Genomic DNA, 23455 nt, shown 5'->3' on the forward strand with positions numbered 1-23455 from the left:
ATGGAGAAGTGCACATGATAAGCATGGGGTGAAGGTGAAGGTGAAGGTGGGAAGGAAGAGACGCAAAATCTCAAGTGAGGGGGGGATTGAGAAATGGACGAGGTGGAAAAGATATTTCGTCTTTATTATGCTGGATGAATATGAGACTTTTAAAAAGAAAAAACACTAGATGCATATGACTTAGGACTAAGAAAAACTTCATGCTTAAATATTTATGTCAAGGGATTTGTTTCTTATAAATTAGGGGAATGTGGTTTTTTTATATTACCAATCAATCCCGAATCATCATATCAAAAAATTATTAATATTTATAATAATTATTTCAGAAACTTATACATAAAGTTATTTTAATGGTTTTTATTGTAAAAAAAATATACTAATAATTTGAAGATTAAACTATCCTATTTTTGAATCTGTTATTTAACTGCACTCATTATATATGTGTGTGATATATATATATATATATATATATATATATATATATATATATATATATATATATATATATATATATACTTGTATTTATATTTAAGTAGATATTAATGGCATGGTGTAGCTAGTAGGAGACAAATGATACCCACATTAAAAAGCATATCTACTTCCTCTGTCTTCCTCTGAGTCAATTCATTATCATTGAAACTCTCTTTTGTGGTTGATGGAGACCAAACTCTTCAATCCTCTCTTTGAAGGAGATGTGAAAAATGAGTTTTGGGAGCTCTCTTATGGCATCTTACTTAATTTCTTTGATAATAAACCAAGGAAATTAGACAACAATATAGTAAGTAGTATGCTTATTAATATTTTCTCACATTGGCCTTTCCAAAAAAAATTATCACCATAAACAATTGAATAAAAAAAGGTTGCATTAAAAGCATAATTCTTATCTATGATATCCAATGACAGTCTAGAGGGATAAAAAAACATTAAATTGGGGTAGCTTGATATGTACATAGACTAAACTTTCCATGATCAACATTTAAAAATAAAAAAGACATATTTGAAGAAAAAAAGAGTTAAATTACATGGGGTCTATAAGGCCTTCAGATCTCCAACTACAAAAGTTAGCTTTTGTGGTGAGGTTTTCCCAAGGTTCTTATGAGATTGAAGCAGGATTCATGTTGGAAATGCAGAAAGCTTAGAACTCTTCAACACTCGTAGCCTGTTCACTGTTGATTCAAACATCATGCCAATCATATGTAGACATTAAAAAACCATATAATATAACTATCTTTGCAGCCAATCATAGTTTTCTAAGAAACAAAAGGAGGAATACAAACTATAAAACAATAATTTTGAAGGATAAGCATGTAAATAATTATATTGCAATGATACAATCAAAAGGCAAGGCATCAATGGAAGATGGTCCAATGAAAAGGAGAAAAGGAAGATAAAAGATAACTTTGAGATAACCATAAAAAATGACTTTTCTCTATAAGTTTCTATTGAAAATTTGATTTTTGATGGTCCTTTCCACATATCATGCTATAACTGAATACTATACTACATACTCTTATTTTGTAATGTTTGAGTAACTCAGATGCATGTATTATACACCCTTTAATCAGTGTCAACTGGGACAACAACGCAAACTAACAAGAAGTACTGCATTGCCAGTTTTTGGCAGTGTCAACCCAACAACACTTCCCTCTGAGGATTTTGAGGCTTATCCCAACACGCAAGAGGTCTAATTTGGTAATTTTAGCATCAGTATCTTGGAGAGGGAAAGACACAAGAGAATTGTGAGCTAACTAGCAGTAAAGCACAAGAGCAAGGGAAGCTGATTTGAGAATAAGAGAGAACTTGAACAAGGGCGCTAATGGTTGTCTGGAAAGAGGACGCGCGTGTTGTAGAATTTCGATGACACAAGCTTTTGCAGAATGAGATTGATTGTCAATAGCAACTAAATAAAAAGGCGTGGCTCTTTTTTAGATGACAACTCACTCCGAATGAATGAAATGTTGTTGATAATAAAAAAGAAGAATGTGAATTGAAATTGAAGAGAAGGAGGCGTACTCGGCTTCTAGAAGGAAAGGAGTGTCGAACCACTTAGTGCGAAGGGACATTTTTGGGCCTTAGAGTCTCACATGAAGCAATTCAAACCCCAGGATCTGCTTGGAGCCTTCTAGGAGATGCTCAATTTTTTGAACCAGGAACGTGAACTTGCGTAGCCAATCAGATCGTGGTTCTGGAGGAGCTTCTCCATGATCCTGACAAGACGTTCTGCTTCAGTGCGCGTTGCGTTGTGCATTTTGATAGGGTTGGGTGAGTGATCATGGAGGAGTTGTTTTTGTTGTCGGGGAGATAGACAGAGGGTTTGGTAGGGAGGTGGGAGCACCAACAGGTGTAGTTGCGACACGCTTGGGAACCTTAGAGGGGAGTCAAAGTCTGAGAGGAAGAGGGAGAAAGAAATCAAATATTAAAAACAGCTAAAACCTTCTAAGACGATTTTGTGAAAACCGTCTTAGAATAACCGCCTTCGAAGATGGTTTTCGTAAAACCGTCTTAGAATAACCTCCTTCTACGATGGTTTTCGTAAAACTGTCGTAGAGTGGTTGCTTTTATTTACAAAAATGCCACCACCTTATATACTAAGCCGGTTCTTGAGGAATCGTCTTTGTTTCGGTGTCGTAGAAAATACTTTTTGCAGTAGTGTATACTAAACTGCATAATCAAACTATTTGGGTAATTTCTAATAAGTTTATCTTTAAATTAGTCATCCCTAGACTTTATTTTATCCTTTGTCTTAATTTGATACATTCATGATCATTGGAGTATTGATTTAAGGCAAAATCATCTATTGACCCAAATCAAAGGATTTAGGTGACTTTAGGAATTGGTAAATAATTTAGGGTAGGAATTTCTTAGGAATAAGGTTGGGGGAAAATTGGTACTAGTGAATCATAATCTCCGGTTGCTTTAAATATCACCTAATTTTCTCATTTATCTTATTTTACTTCTATTTTAAAAATTAAAATAAAGAATAATTCAATCTCTTTTTAATTAATTCCAACCTTTTAGTTTAATAATTTTTACTATTTAGGAACACAACTGGTCCCTTGGGTACGATATCTGGACTAGGTCCAATGTTACTACTGCCTAGGGTACACTTGCCCTTGAGCAAAACATATTTTATGCATCTTGAGGTGCAGAAGCTCATGTTCATAAATATACCAGATACAAGGAGAAGGTGGATCATGGGAAACTAATAAGAAGAAATAACGAGCCAATAGTGGGTGTGGATAAGGAGTATAAGCACACAACGTATGATGCTGGGAAGGCGAGCATTCCATACCAGATAGTAGACACGAGGTGATGCAAGTACAGGGTTCCAGGTAGGACATATGTGTAGACATTGAGAAGACATTAGGGACAAGAAGGACATGAAAGGTACTTGGGACCACAGAAAAAAATTATGGAGGCAAAATGGTGGTAGTGATAGAGGCGACAAGGAGAAATGGTAGGGGAGGAAGGTAGTAGTGGATATGAATGGTAAGGAGTGGTTGGTGGGGTGGGGGGGATAGGTGGGAAGGTTGAAGAACTTGAAGGACTTTGGTAAGTTACAAGGGATGAAGGTGCAAGAAGGTATAAGGGTAGCTGTATTCTGATATATGGGAGACGATTATGTGTTAATAACTGGGATCTATGATGAAATAATGCTAGAGACATGGAATTAGCCAAACCATGAAGTTCTATCTTTGTTTCATTCAGTCCAAAAATGGGACCCCGACATTGCATCAGGTAACAAAGTGGTGTGGGTTAGATGCTACAGTATTCCTCTTCAAGCCTGGGAGGAATTTTTTTTATCTTTGTTAGCTAACAAGGTTGGAAGCTTAGAAGGGGTGGATGAAGACACTCTAACTTTGAAGTATGTGGAATATGCTCGTATTTGGTGAATATACAACACAATCCTACCAAATCATTCTTCTTCTTTACATTTCTTTTCATGGTATCAGCTTCGGTCCTTCTCTTTTTGACCATCCATGGCTGCCATTAATTCTCGAGATGACAACACCAAACCTTTTTTTTATCATTTCTCCATTTATAATGTTGATGGTCATTGCTACACTAAAGATTTCTTTTCCACTTTGTAGCAAAGAGTAAAAGGAAACATCACACCTACTGTCAAATAATTGATTTATGCTCAACAAATTGTATTTGATTGTTGGCTTGTGTTGGACATTTTAGTGTAATTGATCTCTTTATTATGTTAAAATAAGAGTGCACGCTTGTTTTAATGTAATAACGAGATGTTCAGTTTAGGAAAATTTTGGAAGTTACATGGAAGTTACTAAAACTTCCATCAACGGTTGGAAGTTACATGGAAGTTACTAAAACTTCCATCAACGACAGTTTTTAAAAAGAAAAAAAAAACTTCCATGAATCGCCAAAAACCACCTGTTCTTTGATCATAAATAATCATTCTGGTTCAGAAAGCATAACGGGTAACAAAAAATACAAGACCAAAACAAAACTCTTGAATTATAATCTTCTGATTTTATCCGATTGAACAATTTTGGTTGAACCCCGAAATTTAATTCAATCTGAAAGTGTTATACACGACTTCAGATTTATCCAGTATCATCTCGATTTTTCAAATTAACCAACAAAAGATTGAATCAAATTTTTCGAGATGACGAATGATAGTTCGAAGATGACAAGCAAGTTTGCGAAGTTGGACAAGTTTGAAGGGCAGGATTTCAGAAGAAGATGCACTTTCTCTTAACAACATTGAATGTGGTGTATGTGCTGAGTACACCGATGCCGGTGTATATGGAAGACGGAACTCTGGATCAAACAAGGAAGCGTTCGAAATGGGAGAACGACGATTACATTTGTCGTGGACACATTCTGAACGGTATGTCTGACTCTCTCTTTGATATTTATCAAAATGTTGAGTCTGCTAAGAAATTATGGGACTCTCTTGAATCCAAGTATATGGCAGAAGATGCCTCAAGTAACAAATTCTTAGTAATTTCTTTAATTACAAAATGATTGATTCGAGGCCTGTTATGGAACAATATAATGAACTACTGCGGATTTTGGGTCAGTTTACTCAACATGATTTGAAAATGGATGAATCCATTGCAGTTTCATCTATAATTGATAAACTGCCTTCTTCTTGGAAAGACTTCAAGCATACCTTGAAACATAAGAAGGAAGAGTTGACTCTGGTTCAACTCGGTAGTCATTTCATGATTGAGGAGTCGCTGAGGGCTCAGGAAATTGACAAAGTCAATGATAAAAACGTAGCAGGTTCCTCTTCCGTTAATATGGTAGAGGAAAGTGGAACAATTAAGCAAAATTACAATGCTAAAGGTAACAAACGAAAATTTCAAGGAAATAAGAACAAAGGTCCAAACAAACAGACAAAATTGTCATGTTGGAAGTGTGGGAAACCTGGTCATTTAAAGAGGGATTGTCGGGTGTTCAAAGGAAAGAACAAGGCTGGTCCAAGTAGGTCTAATGATCCTGAAAAGCAACAAGGTCAGATTGTAGCGAATAATTTTAATTCGAATACGAATTCAAATTATGTATCACTAATATCTTATGCATTCTATGCGCAGGATGATGACGTTGCTTGGTGGTTTGATTCGGGAGCAACAAGCCTTGTGTGCAAAGATTGTCGTTGGTTCAAGGAATTTAGACCAATCGATGATGGCTCTATTGTGAAGATGGGCAATGTTGCAACTGAACCAATCCTAGGATTAGGTTGTGTGAATTTAGTTTTTACTTCCGGAAAAAGTTTGTATTTGGATAATGTCTTATTTGTACCTGGTATTCGTAAGAACTTATTGTCTGGTATGGTTTTAAATAATTGTGGTTTCAAGCAAGTACTTGAAAGTGACAAGTACATCTTGTCAATTGTTGGATTTGGTTATCGTTGTAATGGAATGTTTAAATTAAACATTGATGTTCCTTTTGTTCATGAATCTGTTTGTATGGCCTTATGTAGTTCTATAACTAATATGACAAAATCAGAAATTTGGCATGCTAGATTAGGACATGTTCATTACAAAAGATTAAAAGATATGTCAAAAACAAGTATGATTCCTCCTTTTGATATGAACATTGAAAAATGCAAAGCTTGCATGTTGACCAAGACCACTAGGAAACCTTTTAAGGATGTTAAAAGTGAGACTAAAGTCTCAGACCTTATTCATAGTGATTTGTGTGATTTGCATGCTACTCCATCATTAGGTCATAAAAAATATCTTGTTACTTTTATTGATGATGCTTCAAGGTATTGTTATGCATATTTATTAAATACAAAAGATGAAGCTCTTGATAAATTTAAAATTTATAAGAAAGAGGTAGAACTTCATCAAAATGGGCTAATCAAAACTCTTCATACGGATAGGGGAGGTGAGTATTATGATCCGATTTATTTTCAATCTACTGGAATAATACATCAAACTACAGCTCCTTATACACCACAACAGAATGGTGTAGCCGAAAGGAAGAATAGAACCTTGAAAGAAATGGTGAATTCCATGTTATCCTATTCGGGTTTAAGTGAAGGATTTTGGGGTGAGGCTATGTTGACAGCCTGTTACTTGTTGAACCGAATTCCTAACAAAAGGAATAAAGTTACCCCATATGAACTTTGGCACAAAAAGACACCAAATTTGAGTTATCTCAAAATTTGGGGATGTAGGGCTGTGAGAACTCAGCATAATTTGGCCGATCATTTAACCAAAGGGTTAAGTAGAGATCTCGTGAAAAGGTCGGCTGTGGGATTAGGATTAAAGTCCATCTGAAATCTCTTATGTTAAGATACCCAATTCCCATCTAATATGACATTAGGTGCTGAATTCAATGTGGAAAGCTTAACATGTAGAGATTGGAACACATCATCGAAAGTATCCCAAAAGGTATGTGTTCAGTTCTGCAAGTTAAGGAGGTTGAAGTATAACTTCTCAATGGTTCTTTTGAAAAATTGCATTTGCAGGTGCAAGAAAGAAAATGACTACCTATATAAGCATGAAGTTTAGCCGCTTCAAGAAGCTGGGACTTGGCTTTGATATGCTTATGAAGGATAGGGACACAGGCTAGTAAACTAGTGTCGAGCAAGAGTAATGTTATAAACTATTGTGCAGATTATCTTCATGTATTAATTATGAATAGAAAGGGTTCAATCCTTAGTGACACCCTGATATTCGAATATTTGAAACGTGTAATTTGCTAAGATGAAATTCAATCGTCACGATATTTCATCTATGCAGTAGTTTGTTGTATGTTATGACTTTGGTGATTTGATCGGTAATTACACTAAAATGGGGGAGGTTTGTTGGACATTTTAGTGTAATTGATCTCTTTATTATGTTAAAATAAGAGTGCACGCTTGTTTTAATGTAATAACGAGATGTTCAGTTTAGGCAAATTTTGGAAGTTACATGGAAGTTACTAAAACTTCCATCAACGATTGAAAGTTACATGGAAGTTACTAAAACTTCCATCAACCACCAAAAACCACCTGTTCTTTGATCATAAATAATCATTCTGGTTCAGAAAGCATAACGGGTGACAAAACATACAAGACCAAAACAAAACTTTTGAATTATAATCTTCTGATTTTATCCGATTGAACAATTTTGGTTGAACCCCGAAATTTGATTCAATCTGAAAGTGTTATACACGACTTCAGATTTATCCAGTATCATCTCGATTTTTCAAATTAACCAACAGCTTGCATGCCAACTATGTGTATCTCACAATTTTATTAATGAAATAAGAACTTAGATTTGGATGATCATGCAATCAGATGTAGCTTTGTGCTATGTGAGAGAATTGTCTTTTGCTTCTTGGATTAAGACCTTTTGATTCTTATCAAAGATTCTTTGTGGTTAATCCTCTTGACTTTCATTTCTTGCAATGAGATGTCTATTTCATTTCTTGTCTTTCTGTTTTATATTTTTCTTCACCTTTTGTGTTCCTAAATTTTGAGAGGTACTGAAATTTGTGATCAGTTAAGGGGTTCTTGTTAATTTGCATACATAATCAGGGGTTTAATTTTGGAAACGGATGTATTAGGATTTGATTAAATATGGTTTGCATGATTAGCGGATAGATATATTAACTTATTTTTAAATTTCAGATTTTTGTTTACTCTCAAATCAGCAGATATTACGATTTGTGAATGATTTCCCGAATAAATAGATTAATTTGTTTTTTAAACATTAAATTCCTATTAACCCAAAGTTTGTTAAGCCTTGTTGTTAATTGAGCATACCACTCGTCCACATGTACACTATCACTAGTCAGGATTACAGTTGACATAATAATCCTGAATCAGGTAATCATTTCTTCATATACTCTATTTTAATTAAAAAAATTATCTTTTATTTTATTTTTTATTTTTATCTTCTAAATCAAACACAATAATGTAATGGAGCCCACTGGTTTTGATATAGCCAGATGAAGAAATTTGATTTATCTCTTCTAGAATTTAGTTGGCTCTCTTTTTACCATGTGCACTTTTTAAGTAATGAATATTTCTTCTCGAAACATACTTTCTAAATTTGACTGTGCAGCTAATTAACTTATAAACTATCATATTTCCCTAACATCTACCTTCAATTCAACCTAGTGGGATTTTAATAATAAAAAACTACTTTGCTTTTGAAATTTAAGGAAAATAAGCTTACTCTCTAATTTATTGATCGTTTGAACCAATTGGTATGTTTATAATTTTACTTTCTCTTATTTTAAATCATTTAAGTTCATTAAAAAAATATTTAAGCTTATCATTACGTCTTGATTCAAATATTTATTTGTAACCAACTTCCAATATTTTGCAATTTAATTTTATATTTTCAAATTTTTCTGGACAAAATTTATTAAAGCGAAGTTTAAACTCATTTAGAGTGTATTTGGATAGAGAATTTAAATTTCTTTAATCTAAAATTCATTGTTTGGATTTTTTTATGAAGAATTTAAATTTTTGGAATTTTAAAACAGAATTTTAAACAACTAAAAATTTGGAATTTTAATTTCTTTCTAAAAGGTGGGAAATTGAAATTCTCTCCTTGATAGAACAACCTTCCAAAATGTTTGTTTATTTCCTTTATAACCTTCATCCTTTCTTCTACCTGAAAGTTCCCGAAATCCCATTCTCGAACTCGCGACTCTTCCCTCATGCCAATGATCCTCTTCTTCGAGAGTTTGAGCTTGGGGAGCGTCGACCGGGTGCAGGCGTAGGGGGACATATAGAACTGCACCCGTAAGTCAGGGGAGAAGCCGTCACTGCCTATCATGCGGTGGAGGTGCTCGCCGGTGCAGAGGGCCTGGGTCATGCCTTGCGTCGTTGACTGAATGTTGTAGTCGAGTATGGTGGTGTACGCCGTCGTGTTCCGGTTCCCCTGTGACTTCTCATGCCGCATCAATATTCTTCTCTTTGGAAGCACATCAACCATATCTTCTCTTCTCTTTGCATCCATTTTCTTTCACCCTCACAATTTTAATTTTTTTTATCCAAACACAAAATTTTGAAAATAAAAGAATTTCAATTGAAGTATTTGAAGTTCTTAGAATTTAAAATTTCTCAGAATTTTAAATTTCCTCATCCAAACACACTCTTAGATATTTCTCATCATAAACTTTTTTTAGTTTCCTACCACAACAGTCAGAAGAAAATAAATTTTTTAATGTTTGATAAAGCATATTTAGCATAGAATAAAATTGCCTAAGCCTTTTCTTTTTTCTTATCTTATCCTTTTCTTGTCCTTGTAATGTCTTTGACTCTTTGTAGATACAAAGATGCAAAAGTAAGTGGCAAAAGACAAATGAAAGCTCAGAGAACCAATGGTTTTGGTCCTTAACAGATTTTTATTTTATCATCCCAAACAAGTCAAACCAAATCCTTCAGAGCAACACATTCTTGCCAAAAGATGCTTCCACAACTATTAACTCAGAGGGCTTTGTTCTCCTTGATATTAGGCCAACTTGGGAGAGAGAGAAGGCACGTGTGGCAGGGTCTTTGCACGTGCCAATGTTTGTGGAGGACACTGATAACAGTCCAATAACTCTGCTTAAGAAGTGGGTGCATTTTGGGTACATTGGGTTGTGGACTGGCCAGTACCTCACTACTTTGAATTCTGAGTTCCTTAGTCAAGTGGAAAATTCCATTCCTACAGGTAAGGAGACCAAGCTTCTTGTGGCGTGTGGAGGAGGATTAAGGTGAGCACACGGAAGAAATTTTTGTTTTTACTGAAAATGGTTATTAGTTATATCAAATTATGATTAATTTTTTTTATAACATTATTTACGCAGCTTAGAATTTTGAATGGAAATGAAAATTTTGGTCCCTTGCTTACACTTAATTGAAACGAAGTTGTTCCTATTCTTGGTGAGAAAAAAATGTAATTTTAATAGTAACCATCTTAATTTTTATCAAGTAAACATGAAAGTAGATCCTATTAGCTTTCTTCCAGAAAGAATCTGTTTATCTTATATCAATATTAGAGGAGGATCATATCAGCAGCATAGGCAAAACAAGGGTGTTAATTTGTTAGCAGCTTTGAAAGAGAAGTCAAGGTTGCTAAAAGTTTGGTTAATGGTCAGTGCATCTCAATAATGTATAAGGGGTGCTATAATATAGAAGCTAGCGCAAGGCTGGCCTAATGGTGAGTGAGACTTAAAAAAAATTGTAAAAGAAATTTTTTATTTTATATGAAAGACCTATATGTTAGGCATTTTTACCAACATATGTGGCATTTTTGCCAACATATGTGGCCTTTTTAATTTTATAAAAAAACTAATAAAAAATATATTTTTGTTGGTGGGCCCAAAGCATAAGCTTTAACCTTGAGCTGGTCCTGAGCTAGCGTATACTGGTGCGAAAGAATGGTATGGGAGGATAGCTGCATTTAGCTTGCTGCACAACGTGGATTTTAGGCTGCATTGGTTGGGAAAACATTGGTGAGATTATTTGGCTTGATGTGCTTGAGGGAAATAAACTGAAGCTCTCATCAATATATGTGTTATTGGTGCTCCAGTTTAGATGCATATCAGGTGTGGTGTATATCAGATGTGCATATCAGTATACCGAGTAGTGACCTATCAGGTGAGGTGTAGGTGAAATTGAAATTTTGCCAATACATGTAGGAATGGATGTGGTATATATGATTTGCCAAATACAGGTAGGAAATGGCTATGCAATTCTTCCATTATATGTTAGGGGGTACTGGTTTGTGCTTGTTGTAGTTTGCTTTACTTTGTATTGTTTTCTGTTTTGTTCTAGCTGCTGCAAACAACACTTTTGTATTGATTAATGGGGGTTTGATCATAGGTAGTGGTTTTAGACCTTTGATTATTCTTGATAAATTTTTCTTTGCCGTTAAAAAACACCATTTGCAAGCTTATAAAAATGTCCACTGCTAAAAAAAGCATTTATGATAACATCAATACAACAACGGTGCTTCGGGTACCGTCGTCAAATACAACGCGGTGGCATTATTGTAAATACGGTGACATGAACGACGACCTTTTTGGCCAAAACCGTAGTCATATTTGACGCGATGATAGTGTTGTAAATAACCCCTCATAAAAACAACGACGTTTCAATAAAAAATATCATCGTATTTGACTACAGGCAATGAATACAACGTTTTTTAAGACAACACCATCATTGTTTCAATTTTGCAAATTAAATTTCATCTCAGAAAAAATTGTGCCGCCATTACCTTTCGTTGTGCCCTCGATCTCTCTCGTGCGCTGCCATCCCTAGCCTGGTAAACTCCATTAAGGTTTTTGGTTCTTTGTGTTACCTAGCCTCCGCCGTCGTGCCCTCCCTCGTGGGCTTCCACGTTTCGTCTGTCGTGCCTTCCGGTAACTTCTCCGGCCTAAGTTGTGGAAGTTTGGTGAGGTAAGTAAAGTTTGTTAATTACTTGTCAGTTTTGCTCATTTACCAGTTCCTTATACTCTTGCATTAAGGTTGGTATTTAGAGTTGACCTCGAACTTTAGGCTCTCTTGGACTAACTTTTGCATAAGCAACAACAAAATATAAAAACAGTAAAATGAACTGAGCTTGTCTATAATTTAGTAGGTGCTGGTAAGTATTGTGTTCGAAAGTCAAAATAGTTTTTTTTTAATTGGAGTTGTACACTTTGAGGTAACAACGTATATATAGAAATGCGAGGAAGGGAATTAACTTTGATGTATATAAGAAACTATAGCAAATGCAAGGAAGGAAATGAATATTAATTAAGATCGAGAAGGTAGTTGTTGCCAAGAATAGAGTGCAAATGAATGATGAGTTCTTCCTCTTGGGGTGAAAATACACCACGTTTGAGATCAGGTCTGAAGTAGTTAATCCAACGAAGCTGACAACTCTTGCCGCACCTTTGAAGGCCACCATTCCTAGCAATGTCACTCCAACACCTTTGTCCCTTAGTGATCATGTACCTTATGAGTTTTTCATCTTCCTCAGGTGACCACAATCCCTTCCTTAGGTTGCTCTTAATGTTGTTGTTCATTTGTCTTTTCCCATCATATAAGGTTTCCTCATTACGCAGAGAGCCAAGTGGTAATGGGGCGTGACAGCTATATCAAATATGAAGTCATTGAGGCCTTCAGTTTCTTATTTTATGATGTGGATTGTGAATGTGATGAAGATCTATGAGAAAGCTATATAGGTGAATCATGGTTTTGAGGGACAAAAAGAAGGCTTCATGGGGTGGGAATGGTAAATAATGATGATGATGACTTGTGGGGTTTGCTTAAAATATGAATATGAGGGTATAAAGAGAGAGACGGAGGAGAGAGAGAGAAAGAAATATATTTTGGGATTGTGTTTATTTGTTGGTTGATAGCTAGAGTGGAAAAGGGATTGGAGGGGGACCTTATAGAGAAACGGAGATTCATAAGAGAGAGGTAGAAAAAAGATGGTTGGCCTTCTTGTCTTTGACTCAATTCTTGTATTTTTCGATACATTTTACTTCAATGACAAGGTAATCATAGTCTTTAATTGTATGGAATAGAAACAATTTTGCTTCCACTTCACATAATAGTCTCTCTCTTTCTCTATTGGTTTTTAAACTTCAAATTCACGTGTGTTGAGACTAGAGATAGAGAGAGAGACAAACTATGCTATGTAACATCCTGGAAATTTCTACCCGGAGTTTTTGGAAACGATGTATTTTGAATGATTATATATATAAGTATTATTCAGTGTCTATGCCTATATGTTCTTGGTAGAAGTAGGAATAGTGGGGGCAAGATATGTGGGTTAGGCTAATTAAGGAAGAGAAATCCATAATTGGGAGGTTATGAGTTAATTCCTAATTAATTAGTTAAAAATCATCGTTTTGCGTGCGACTTAAAATTTAACGAAACCAACCTCTGAACCACGTTCGGGGTTTTATTCTGAGCGTTTTGATATATATATTGCTTACTTTCAAAAACTGGCCCCGACGGACGCAGAGAAACGCGAGAAACTGGAACCAGAGAAACAGCACGCAAACCGAGGCAGAATTTTAGCGTTTCAAAGGTCAGATTTTTCTCACTTTTGTGGCTGAGTATGGGTCACAATCAAAAGGGAAAGTGGGCCCTTTTTGCTCCACTCAAATGGAGACATGTGGCATAGTATATAATAAAATAATAAGAAATGAGGAAAAAGCCTTTTTAAAATCAAAAAGCAACTCTCTCTCTCTCTTCACTCAGCCCCACACTTTTCAGACAGCTCTCTCTCTCCCTCACGTTGCCATTCTCTTCTTCTTCATTCTCCATTGAAGCTCCAAACAAAGCTTCAACCTTTGGCCATCATTTCTGCCCCAAATCGTGAAAAGAGGGCGTTTTTGGAGTCGTGAAGTGCGTGGCTACGAGTGGGACTTCGAAATTTCAGGTTTGGGTGGACTTCTTTCCCTCTTGATTTTCGTGGGTATGGGGTTTTGGGAGATATGAGGGGTAGTTTTGTTAGTTTTCTGCTGTGTGATGATTATTTGTGAAGACATTTGTTGAAAGCTTGTCGAAATTGCCATGTTTGGGTGAGTTAGACATACCCATTCTGTTTTAGGGTTTTTGTGATGATTATATGCTGAAATTGCTGATGGAAATCTGTTAGAGACGAAGGGTAGAACTAACCCAAGGTTAGAAAGTGAGAATGTGATGTTATGAGTGGAAAAAGAGTGAGACTTTGAGAGTTGGAAGGCTAAGTCTGAATTCTGTGGTAAATGGAGGTTAGAGTGAGTTAATACTAGCTTGAAATGTCATTTAGAACATGTGAGAAAGGTTAGGCTGAGCTAGAGAGAAAAACAAATGACCAAAGTGAACAAAGAGCCATTGCTAGGGCAAATTTGGGTGTTGAAGAGTCAAATTTTGATTCGGTGAGATTTTAGGTGTAAATCCAGTTTGAACAAGTCTAAATGGATGTTATGGACTGGTGTGAGGTGAGAGTTGGCCTCAAATTTACCTCATTCTAAATTTCACTTCTCAAACCTAGAAAACCCATTGAATTGAGAGGTATTGGACACCTAGATTCTGTGTTGCTGTGTTTTGAAGCTTGACTTTGGGTTAGACATGGTTGATACATGATTTGGGACTTGTAGGATTTGATTTGGGCAAGATTGGATGAGGGGAAGTGTGGTTTTCGAAATCTGCACTTTGTGCAGATTTTTGCTGTGAAATTGTGCAGCAGGATTTTGCACAAGTGCAGAAAAATGCTATGTATTTGCTGGTTGTGGAAAGAGTAATGTAGAATGAGTTCTGGATGTTTGCTAGTAGATCCCAACGGTCAAAATGTAGGCTTATGTACTAAAGACTTCCAGTAAAATTTTTGAGTCGATCCAACGGTTAATGAACCGGAACGAAGGAATTGTTACTGGGGTCTTTAAGTGAGAAAAGTTGTGATTTGGTTGGTGTTTTGGCAGAGTTTTCTGCCTTTGCCCTGTTTTGCTTGGCTGTGATAGCTTGTGCTGTTTGAATGTTGTTTTGCTTGGATGTTGTGGAAGCTTGGGAGGATTGATGGGGACCCGGTGTTGAGAGAAACGAGGATATGGGCTACGTGGGAGTACGTGAGCTCAGTTGGAGGTGGGCAACAGGGGATGGTGGGTTTATGCGCGCATTGTGGATGTGGAAAACTTGTTGTGCACCATCGCCCGACCGCCACCTAGTACCACATGTGATGGGTACCCCATAATCCTACAAGCTTGAGATGAGGAAGTGTTGAAGGGTGAAACTTCCTGCTTTTATTGTTGACCACAGAGTGGTACCTGGAGATATGTCGCGGGGGTCAGGAGACCTTGGGGACGTCAGGTGGGGTGCTATTGCCCAAAACCAAGCTTGACCAATCCCGACCCAACCCGGGCATAGTCGGTCAGTGAGAACCTGTGATGTACCTAAGCAGGCGAGCTCCTGGCAGTCAACAGATAAAAGGAAAACAAGACCACAAAGCAAGGAGGCTTGTGGTGGCTGGCCAGCTGTGAATTTTGTGTAATATGTGGATTGTGGCCTCTGGTAATCGATTACTAAGGGTGGGTAATCGATTACAAGGCTTAAAATTGAAGACAGGAGGCTAAGATGGTCTCTGGTAATCGATTACCACGGGGTGTAATCGATTACCAGGCTTGAAAACGAGGTCAGGAAGCTAAGGAAGCCTCTGGTAATCGATTACCAAGGGGTGTAATCGATTACCAGGCTTAAAAAGGGATTTGGGAGATGATAGAAGCCTCTGGTAATCGATTACCAGCCTGTGTAATCGATTACACAGAGGAATGGGTCACTGGTAATCGATTACCAGGCATGTGTAATCGATTACACAGTGTATTATTGTATATTTCATGTCCTGAGGCTGTGTAATTCAAGTTTAGCCTCTGGTAATCGATTACCAAGGATGTGTAATCGATTACCAGAGATGGAAAGCCTTAAAATACCCATTTTTTTTCTTGCATGTAATGGTTATGAGAAGCTTTGTGTTGCGGCATAGTTAGATTCTTGTGAAAGAGTCTGCCCCTTTCTTTTCTTCCTTGTAGATCGTGATGGCGGCGCAGCTAATCCGTGATCGAGTAGAGATGGAGTGCCTAGAGGGAGCTTGGGAGACCCTCGAAGGTAACACGAGGTGCCGATTTCGGGGCACCATTCGATTCACGGCTACTTCTTTGGTGCATCCAGATGAACCTGCACGGACGCTTCAGCGCACGGTGGAGTGGACAGCTCCTTGGATTAGCTTTGTGTATTTTTGAGGGTAGGTGTATCTAGGACTAACTGTTAGGTTTACTCTTTTGTTTTTGTATGGGTAGACCTGATGTATAGGCATTTGATGATTGTATACATGTGGCTGAAGCCACCACTATGGACACCTTTGCTCTGGATGACACTATATATATTTTGTAAAACTCCCATATTTTTGGACAGCTTTAAATGATGAATGCATTTATGATCGATCTTGTTATTTGAAAAGAAAGCATTAGCAACTTTATTTGTAAAAGAGTTTATCGACCGTATTTTATTCTTTTATTTTCACGTGACGACCTAAAGTAATGGCTGGTACATTCTTCCTTTTGAAAAAGCAAAATAGTTTAGAGATTACGAGTGGTAAGAAAGAAATGACTCCGAATAGAGTTGTGAACTGGCCATTCAGGACTCTATAGTGAGGATTTTCCTTCTAAACCTAGTTATGGTGAAAAGAAAAAGAAATGAAAAAGAAAAAGAAAAAAAAAATTTACCATGGTTTTTGTTATTTAAATTATTACTATTAAACCAGTCATTAATTTAGGGACGCCACATGCTACCTATACAATGATTTTAAAGCTTCAGCAAAAAGGTTGCATGCTTGACAATAAATGTTTCTTAATTTTCAAATTGTTTTTTACAATAGTGTGTAACTTACATTGTTTGCATGAGTTCCATTAGGGGGCCTAACCACTTATTGGCATACTTCTGAAGCAAACATTGTACACCTCCCAACAAAGCAATGCCCCCATATTTGTAAATCTAAAAAGAAATAGAAAATTTGCTTCTACAATGTGTGCTTTTAGTATTATTAAGCAAAATATAATCCTCTGTTGTTATATTTTGTCCTTTTTTTGATCTAGAATTGGAATGTCAGCATTTCTTTTGAGAATATGTTTATTCTCCACTTTGTGGCATTTTATTGTCATGAAACACCTAATAGTAAGGTTAGTGTTCTCTTTGCTTAGACCATGATAATAATTAGCTAGTTAGTCTAATTTTGATAAGTGAAGCTAGCTTTTGGGGTGCCAATTGCATGCCAATGGCCCACACCATAGGCTCCTTAGTGAAGAAAGAGAGAGGGGCCTGATATGTACCGTTGACAAGTAGTAAATGGCTTTTCTCTGAAGCATTAATTCATTGCTTAGCCATGGATTCTTGGAATTCATTTGAAGCAAACCCCAGTCTTTTACAAAGTCCCAGTACAATTGGTACATAGTTGCTGCACCTGACATTATCACTATTTAACACAAAGACATCCTACACTCCCATCTTTCTCATAAGCCACTTAGGCTCCTGCTGCTAATATTGCTGATACATATTTGCGTAGATTCACAAGGTGGCTTGTATGCCCTTCACCAAACCATCTTCTAGCATACTGCAAAATCAATTACAAGACATTAGTCCTATCCATTTCTTAATTATTGGATTGGATAATATGCTTCAATGGAAGGAAAGGAAAATATTTTATAGTCAATTACGCTGACACCCCTGAGGTTTGTTGAGATTACACATGACCTCCGTGGTTTTTTAACAGTTAAGCAACCCCCTTAAGGGTTACACGGTATAATGTGTTTCTTGGGTAATAGGGGGTGTCAGTGTAATGCATTTTATTAAGAGAGTAGTATAAGGGTAAAAGAGTAAGGAGTATTAGGACAAATTTTGATGAAACCTCAAGCAGTATAAGTGTAATATACTCAATATTTACCTGCATAGCCCTCCAATAATAGGGTAGAAATGATTGCATAAGCTAGATCTCTATAGTGCTTTGTCCTGATACAATTATTAAATATTTATTAATTTTCCCCATAGAGTAAGGTATTCCTTGATAGTAAAAAAGGGGCCTTACTACCTGACTACAAAGTTGATCAGCCATGAAAAAATCCAGCATGACAACCTAAAAAGACAAGAGAGAAGCCAGTGAGGTTATGTCCACAACAATAATTGTTTCTGCTCAATTAATTTTCTTCATTAAATTTCTATTCAAATTTTTGCCCAATTAGTGGTATTGTGTTTTGTGCCTGATGACAGGATGGGAGAACTTGTATAAAACATAGAGTAATAGCATTTCATTTCATTGATTCAGTGTTGCTTAAAGAAATAGAAGGACAACTTAGCACCTGAATAGCAAGAAGGAATCCCTCTGGTTGAAGTGATTGGTTAGACTTTTAGTGTTATATTTCAGAACGAAGAGGTAAGACAGAAGTATGGCTTTTCTGATCTTTTTTATTTATTTATTAAAATGTGAAATGTGATCAATGCTGCATATTCGATTTGACGGACATTGTGTAGGATAAGTGTTTACACCAAATTAGTGGCATGATTTAATGTTCTGGGTCAGATTGCTTAGAAATGCATCTTCAACCTGAAACAAAGTTGTCAAATGTTGTCTTAAAATAAATGGGTTTTGATGCTAGTTATCTGTAAAACAAATGCACTTTTGTACTATTTCTACAATGTTTTTTTTTTTTTTATTTTCCACTTCAACAATTTACTTGATTCTGAGCTGTGATATGTACAATATGTATGTAACTGAAACAAAGTTGTCAAATATTATTCTTGGAAAGCAATTGGATGAACATGGTGGTTGCTGGCTGAGGTGCAAATGGTCTTCATGCCCATACTGGCAAAGCACACATGATTTTTTATATTCAAATGGGTTTAATATATGTGTATTAAAATATTTTGATATTAAATAGATGTCCAAGTTATGCATTCTTGATTCAGTATTGAATGCGCATATATATATATATATATATATATATATATATATATATATATACATCTGACAACTTAATGTATTTTAGTAGCGAACTCAGAAGCGCAAAAGGAATTTGTACCTGTGAAAAGATTACGCTTATCTCAATTGAGATGTGAAGCTCATTTAGGGAACCCCTTTCCTGCTCTCTGCTCTGCAAGGACTGCCTGGAAATTAGGTATATATTTACTCCTTTTGATTGGATGAAAAGTGAGGACTTTAATTTCATATAGGTTTCCTTACTTTCACATTGGCTTTGGGTGTGTTTATTGAGTACAAAATCTATGATGATATCTCCGTTTATATATTAATTGTAAAACTCTCTTACTATCAATGAACGACATTTTAAGTGACAATAAAATGCTCTAAACTAGATAAATTTGTAAAAATGGTCTAAACCAGATAAAGTTTTTGAAGTGCATCACTTGAATAATCTTTCATCACTTGAATGGACACCATTTTATTGTAAAATATGTCTCCAATTTGGAACAGTCCTCCCACGCTTAACATCCATAAGCACCCTTCTACCATCAATTTTCCTACCATCAGCTTGTTTATAAGCAACTGCAAAATTAACCAAAAATGTGAATTAAAAGCCATAGTGATAATAAACAAATTAAGCAATCAGTCTCAACCTTTCATGTCTGTTGTATGCAGATACTCAATGAAAGCATAACCCCTGGTCCTTATAATCCCATTCTTGGTGAGACACACCATGTTTCAAGGGGAAAATTTAATGTGTTATTGGAGTAGGTACTTGCTTCTCATTTCTACATTTGCACATTTTTGCTTAACCTTATGGCTAAATTCTTAGTTTGGTCACTAGGGAAGGGTAATGAAAGAGTTTATCTATCTTTGAGACTCTCACCCTGTTAATGTGAAAGGGAGCTTTCTGTATGACCAAGTTTATCATAGCATCTTTTTGTATGACCAAGTTTATTATATGTGACTCAATTTTTGTTTTAAACATTCTGGCAGGTTCACTTGAACAATTTGGATGGTCATATAGAAGAGGTATAAAAAGATCCCTTTTATTTTACTGTGTCCATGGGTTTCACATGCAGGCAAGCAACTTCGTTCAGTTTCAAATTTTATGTTAAACAGGTTCCTTATTTCTGTCTGCCAGCAAATGATTTGGTTCATGTTATTGCCCCATTTTCTTACAGGTAATTTTTGTTGTTATTTTAATTTTTTAAACATAACAATCACAAGTTTACTTTTACTTTAATTTCTTATTTTCTCTTTCGCTATACGTTGCACTAAGTTGTCAGAGTTTTTTTTTATTTTTTTTCCTGCAGGTGTTTTGACTATACAAATGCTTTAGCTATAAGTCCTTATATGCTTGACCATCTTGTCTTTTCGACATGCATATTTTACTTGAACTTAGGAGGATTGTGTTAATTGCTTCTGATTGTTTGTGAAATTGTCTGCAAAGTACAAACTGTTCATATGCCAAATTCTTTCACCATTTGTTGTTTAATCACTTTCCATGATGCTAGAGTACTTGAAATTTTTGTCTTCAATGTAAAACAGTATGTGAAACTTAGTTTTCGTTAATTAATCCATAAATATTAAGACAACTTATTGATTTGATATTATACTGTATATATGCGTGTTTTTTTACTATGTTGTAGGATATGCTTGAAAAAATATTTTGTATTCAGTTATGTCATTCATTATGTCCTTTCTTCTAGATGCTTCCTATTAGCTCACTTCTCTCCATTTCCTAAAACCCATATTTTTTTCTCTTGTATTGATTTGATGTTATTGATAATACTTGAATTTGATATTGTTAATATATAACAAGAAACCCCAACAGACCAGCATCCAATCACTTTATATTTTGAGTGTATATGTGTATGTGCATGATTGTGCTTGAGGGTGAAATGTTAAGAATTATTGTTCATTGCCTGTTTTCCATGTCCTTATTACACTTGTTTTGCTTGATGTTTACATTGGTTGTTCTTTTCAGTTTTCATGGTAACAAACTTTTATTAGACTGTCTAAGTCGTGAAATTGCCTGAAAATTCATGGTCACGACTTTTATTAGTGGTTGGATATATGGGTGTGCCAAAATTTTCAGGTAACACTGTTGACTAAAACATGTCTCTCTCTCTCTCTCTCTTTCTCTCTCTCTTTCTTTTTGCATACTAAGAAATCACGTGATTCAGGGGGATAGGCAACCATTTATCATATGCCCTATTTATGCACTTTAGTTATCATGAGTGTTTATTGGCCTAAGAAATCATGCATTACTCTTTCATGGAGGGGTTACTCTTGCAAATTACCAGCTCTGTTCCATTTAAGCATATTATTATTATTATTATTATTATTATTATTATTATTATTATTATTTTAAAATAAAGACTATGATTTTTTCCATCTAATTCAGGGGGATAATCTTATATTATAATAAAAATTGATTATCTTATATCTAAAATATGATTTATATATTTAAAAATACTTATTTCTCGATGACGGTGCTTACGTAGGCACCGCCTTAGAAGGCTCGCTTTCGAAGACGGTGCTTACGTAAACACCATCTTAGAAAGCTTGCCTTCTAAGACAGTGTCTACATAAGCATCATCCTCGAAAGGTGGTCATTTTCTAAGACGGTGTTTTCTTACCCGTCGTTGAAAGTTAACACTTTCAACGATGTTAGCTTCTACGATGGTTGACAACCGTCTTTGTATGTTGTTTGCGACCATCGTAGAAAACCCTTTTTTTAGCAATGGTCACAACTAATTTCATGTGAATATACTCTAAAATATTCCTTTTCTAATCAATAAAATTATTAATGACTTTGATTTAGAGCTTTATATTAGATTATGTTCTATATATGTGACTTTTTCCAATTCACAAAATCAGATCTTAAAATCATCACGGCAAGAAGAACAAGTTGATTTTGACGATGAAGGAAAATGATAATTTGTTGACTTTGGTGGGTGATTCAGGTCAATGGCAGCAGCTTCAAAACTATACAATGGAGGTTACAAAAATCTTGGATGGTTGGCTGGAGGCTTTAATCTTTCAAAGAACAATGACTTCCCAACAGTAGAAGGAAAAGAAAAGTTGCAGCATGCAACTGTAGGGGGTGCTTCTTATTTCTAAAGGATGTTGACTAAGGAATTATTTTTACAACGTATTACTTTTCATGTATGTGCATCTTTTAAACTTGTAAGCCTCTGTAGCCTAGTGGCAAGTACATTTTATTCAAATTCCATTTAAATTAAGACTTTGAAATTTTGTAGATATTCATGCCAGGTTTCCATATTTCACAAATGCATTTGCTGAAGTAGTTATGTCAATTATCACATTAGCATTAAATTTCTTTTTCTAGTATCATACGTTTATGGGAAGAATCAAATTTATTTCCTGAGTAAGAATTTCCTATTCTTTGTTTACAAACCTCATTATGAAAGTATTGGCATACTGACTCTTATATATTATTTTGTATCAACTTCAAGATTGTGAAAGGCCACAATGGTGGTTATTTACTACTATGCATCATAAAATGGTTTACATAGACTTCAATCCTGAGTTAGAGATTCTCTAGGCAGCCTTTGGTGAATTAGTGGATGACCTTCTATTGTTGATTTTGTAATGGAATGTGTTTCATTTTCTTTGCTAGTAGTAGTAGGACTTTCAAATCAATAGAAATTAAGGTTGAGGTGTGATACTGTCATGAGATATGGATTGGTGCATATAGGCTTATGAGTTATGTCAAACGGCTTAATTTGTTAGGTCTTGTTGGCTGAGTGGTAGATTTTGACCCAATATTTTGAGGGGTTAAAAAAATTTGAACAAATTACACTTACCTCCCCTACCTCCCGTGTTTATCAATTATTATACCGGCATCCCCTTATTTTTGAATTCTTACACAAACCTCTCCTAACTTTTGGGGTTTTGTTACACAGCTACCCTGCACTGTAGTAGACTTTTTTCTGTTACTCCTAACCATCATTTGTTGCGCACATGCTCATTTAATGAAATTTTTTGACAAAATTGCTCTCATCTTCTTCAACACTTAAAATATTCAACTTGGGTTTAACTTCAAATCTTTGCCTGGATTTAACTTCAAACACTAAAAATCACAACTACATCTCAATAGACATAGTCTAAATCAAATGACCAAGCATAACAAACTTACTATAAAATATTTTGAAGACTTATCTGAAACTTTAGATAGCCTAACAAAAGCACAAAATTTGTTGTTTAACAAAATACAAACTTTAGAAAATAAAGTTAACAATATTTTGAATATTCTTAAATCTAAAGAACAACAAATTCGTTTTTCTACAAACGAACTCGATAAAATTAAAATGCAGCTTTCTAAACTTGATTTAGGAAAGACAACAAGTCAAGCCTCAACCAAATTCATTTTAGCAAAGCCTAGAAAATGAGGACAATACCTTTTACAGGAACCTCACACATAGTTTCAGGACACAATCTTGTTACTGAATCTATAAACCAACATCCTGGAATCTTGGACAGACTCTTTAGAAGAACAAACTCCCGAACCAGACAACTGG

General features: G+C 35.5%; 1 protein-coding gene across 1 annotated transcript; it reads left to right on the forward strand.

Moving 5' to 3' along the window:
- The first annotated feature begins 9047 nt into the window (after positions 1-9047).
- LOC114404917 (rhodanese-like domain-containing protein 10) lies at positions 9048-22231 on the forward strand. The gene is made up of 3 exons (XM_028367640.1): positions 9048-9194; positions 9749-10176; positions 21878-22231. Exons 1-3 carry the CDS (start codon positions 9048-9050, stop codon positions 22032-22034), a joined length of 732 nt encoding a protein of 243 aa, XP_028223441.1. The 3' UTR covers positions 22035-22231.
- Positions 22232-23455: the final 1224 nt, after the last annotated feature.

This window comes from Glycine soja, chromosome 3, assembly GCF_004193775.1.
Source record: "Glycine soja cultivar W05 chromosome 3, ASM419377v2, whole genome shotgun sequence".
NCBI classification, from domain to species: Eukaryota; Viridiplantae; Streptophyta; class Magnoliopsida; order Fabales; family Fabaceae; genus Glycine; species Glycine soja.

Coding starts and splice junctions, on each gene's coding strand:
- LOC114404917 (XM_028367640.1), top strand. CDS start 9,048: ATGTTTGTTTATTTCCTTTATAACCTTCATCCTTTCTTCTACCTGAAA. Junction 9,195..9,748: donor AGCGTCGACCGGGTGCAGGC/GTAGGGGGACAT, acceptor GACTCTTTGTAG/ATACAAAGATGCAAAAGTAA. Junction 10,177..21,877: donor GCGTGTGGAGGAGGATTAAG/GTGAGCACACGG, acceptor TGGGTGATTCAG/GTCAATGGCAGCAGCTTCAA.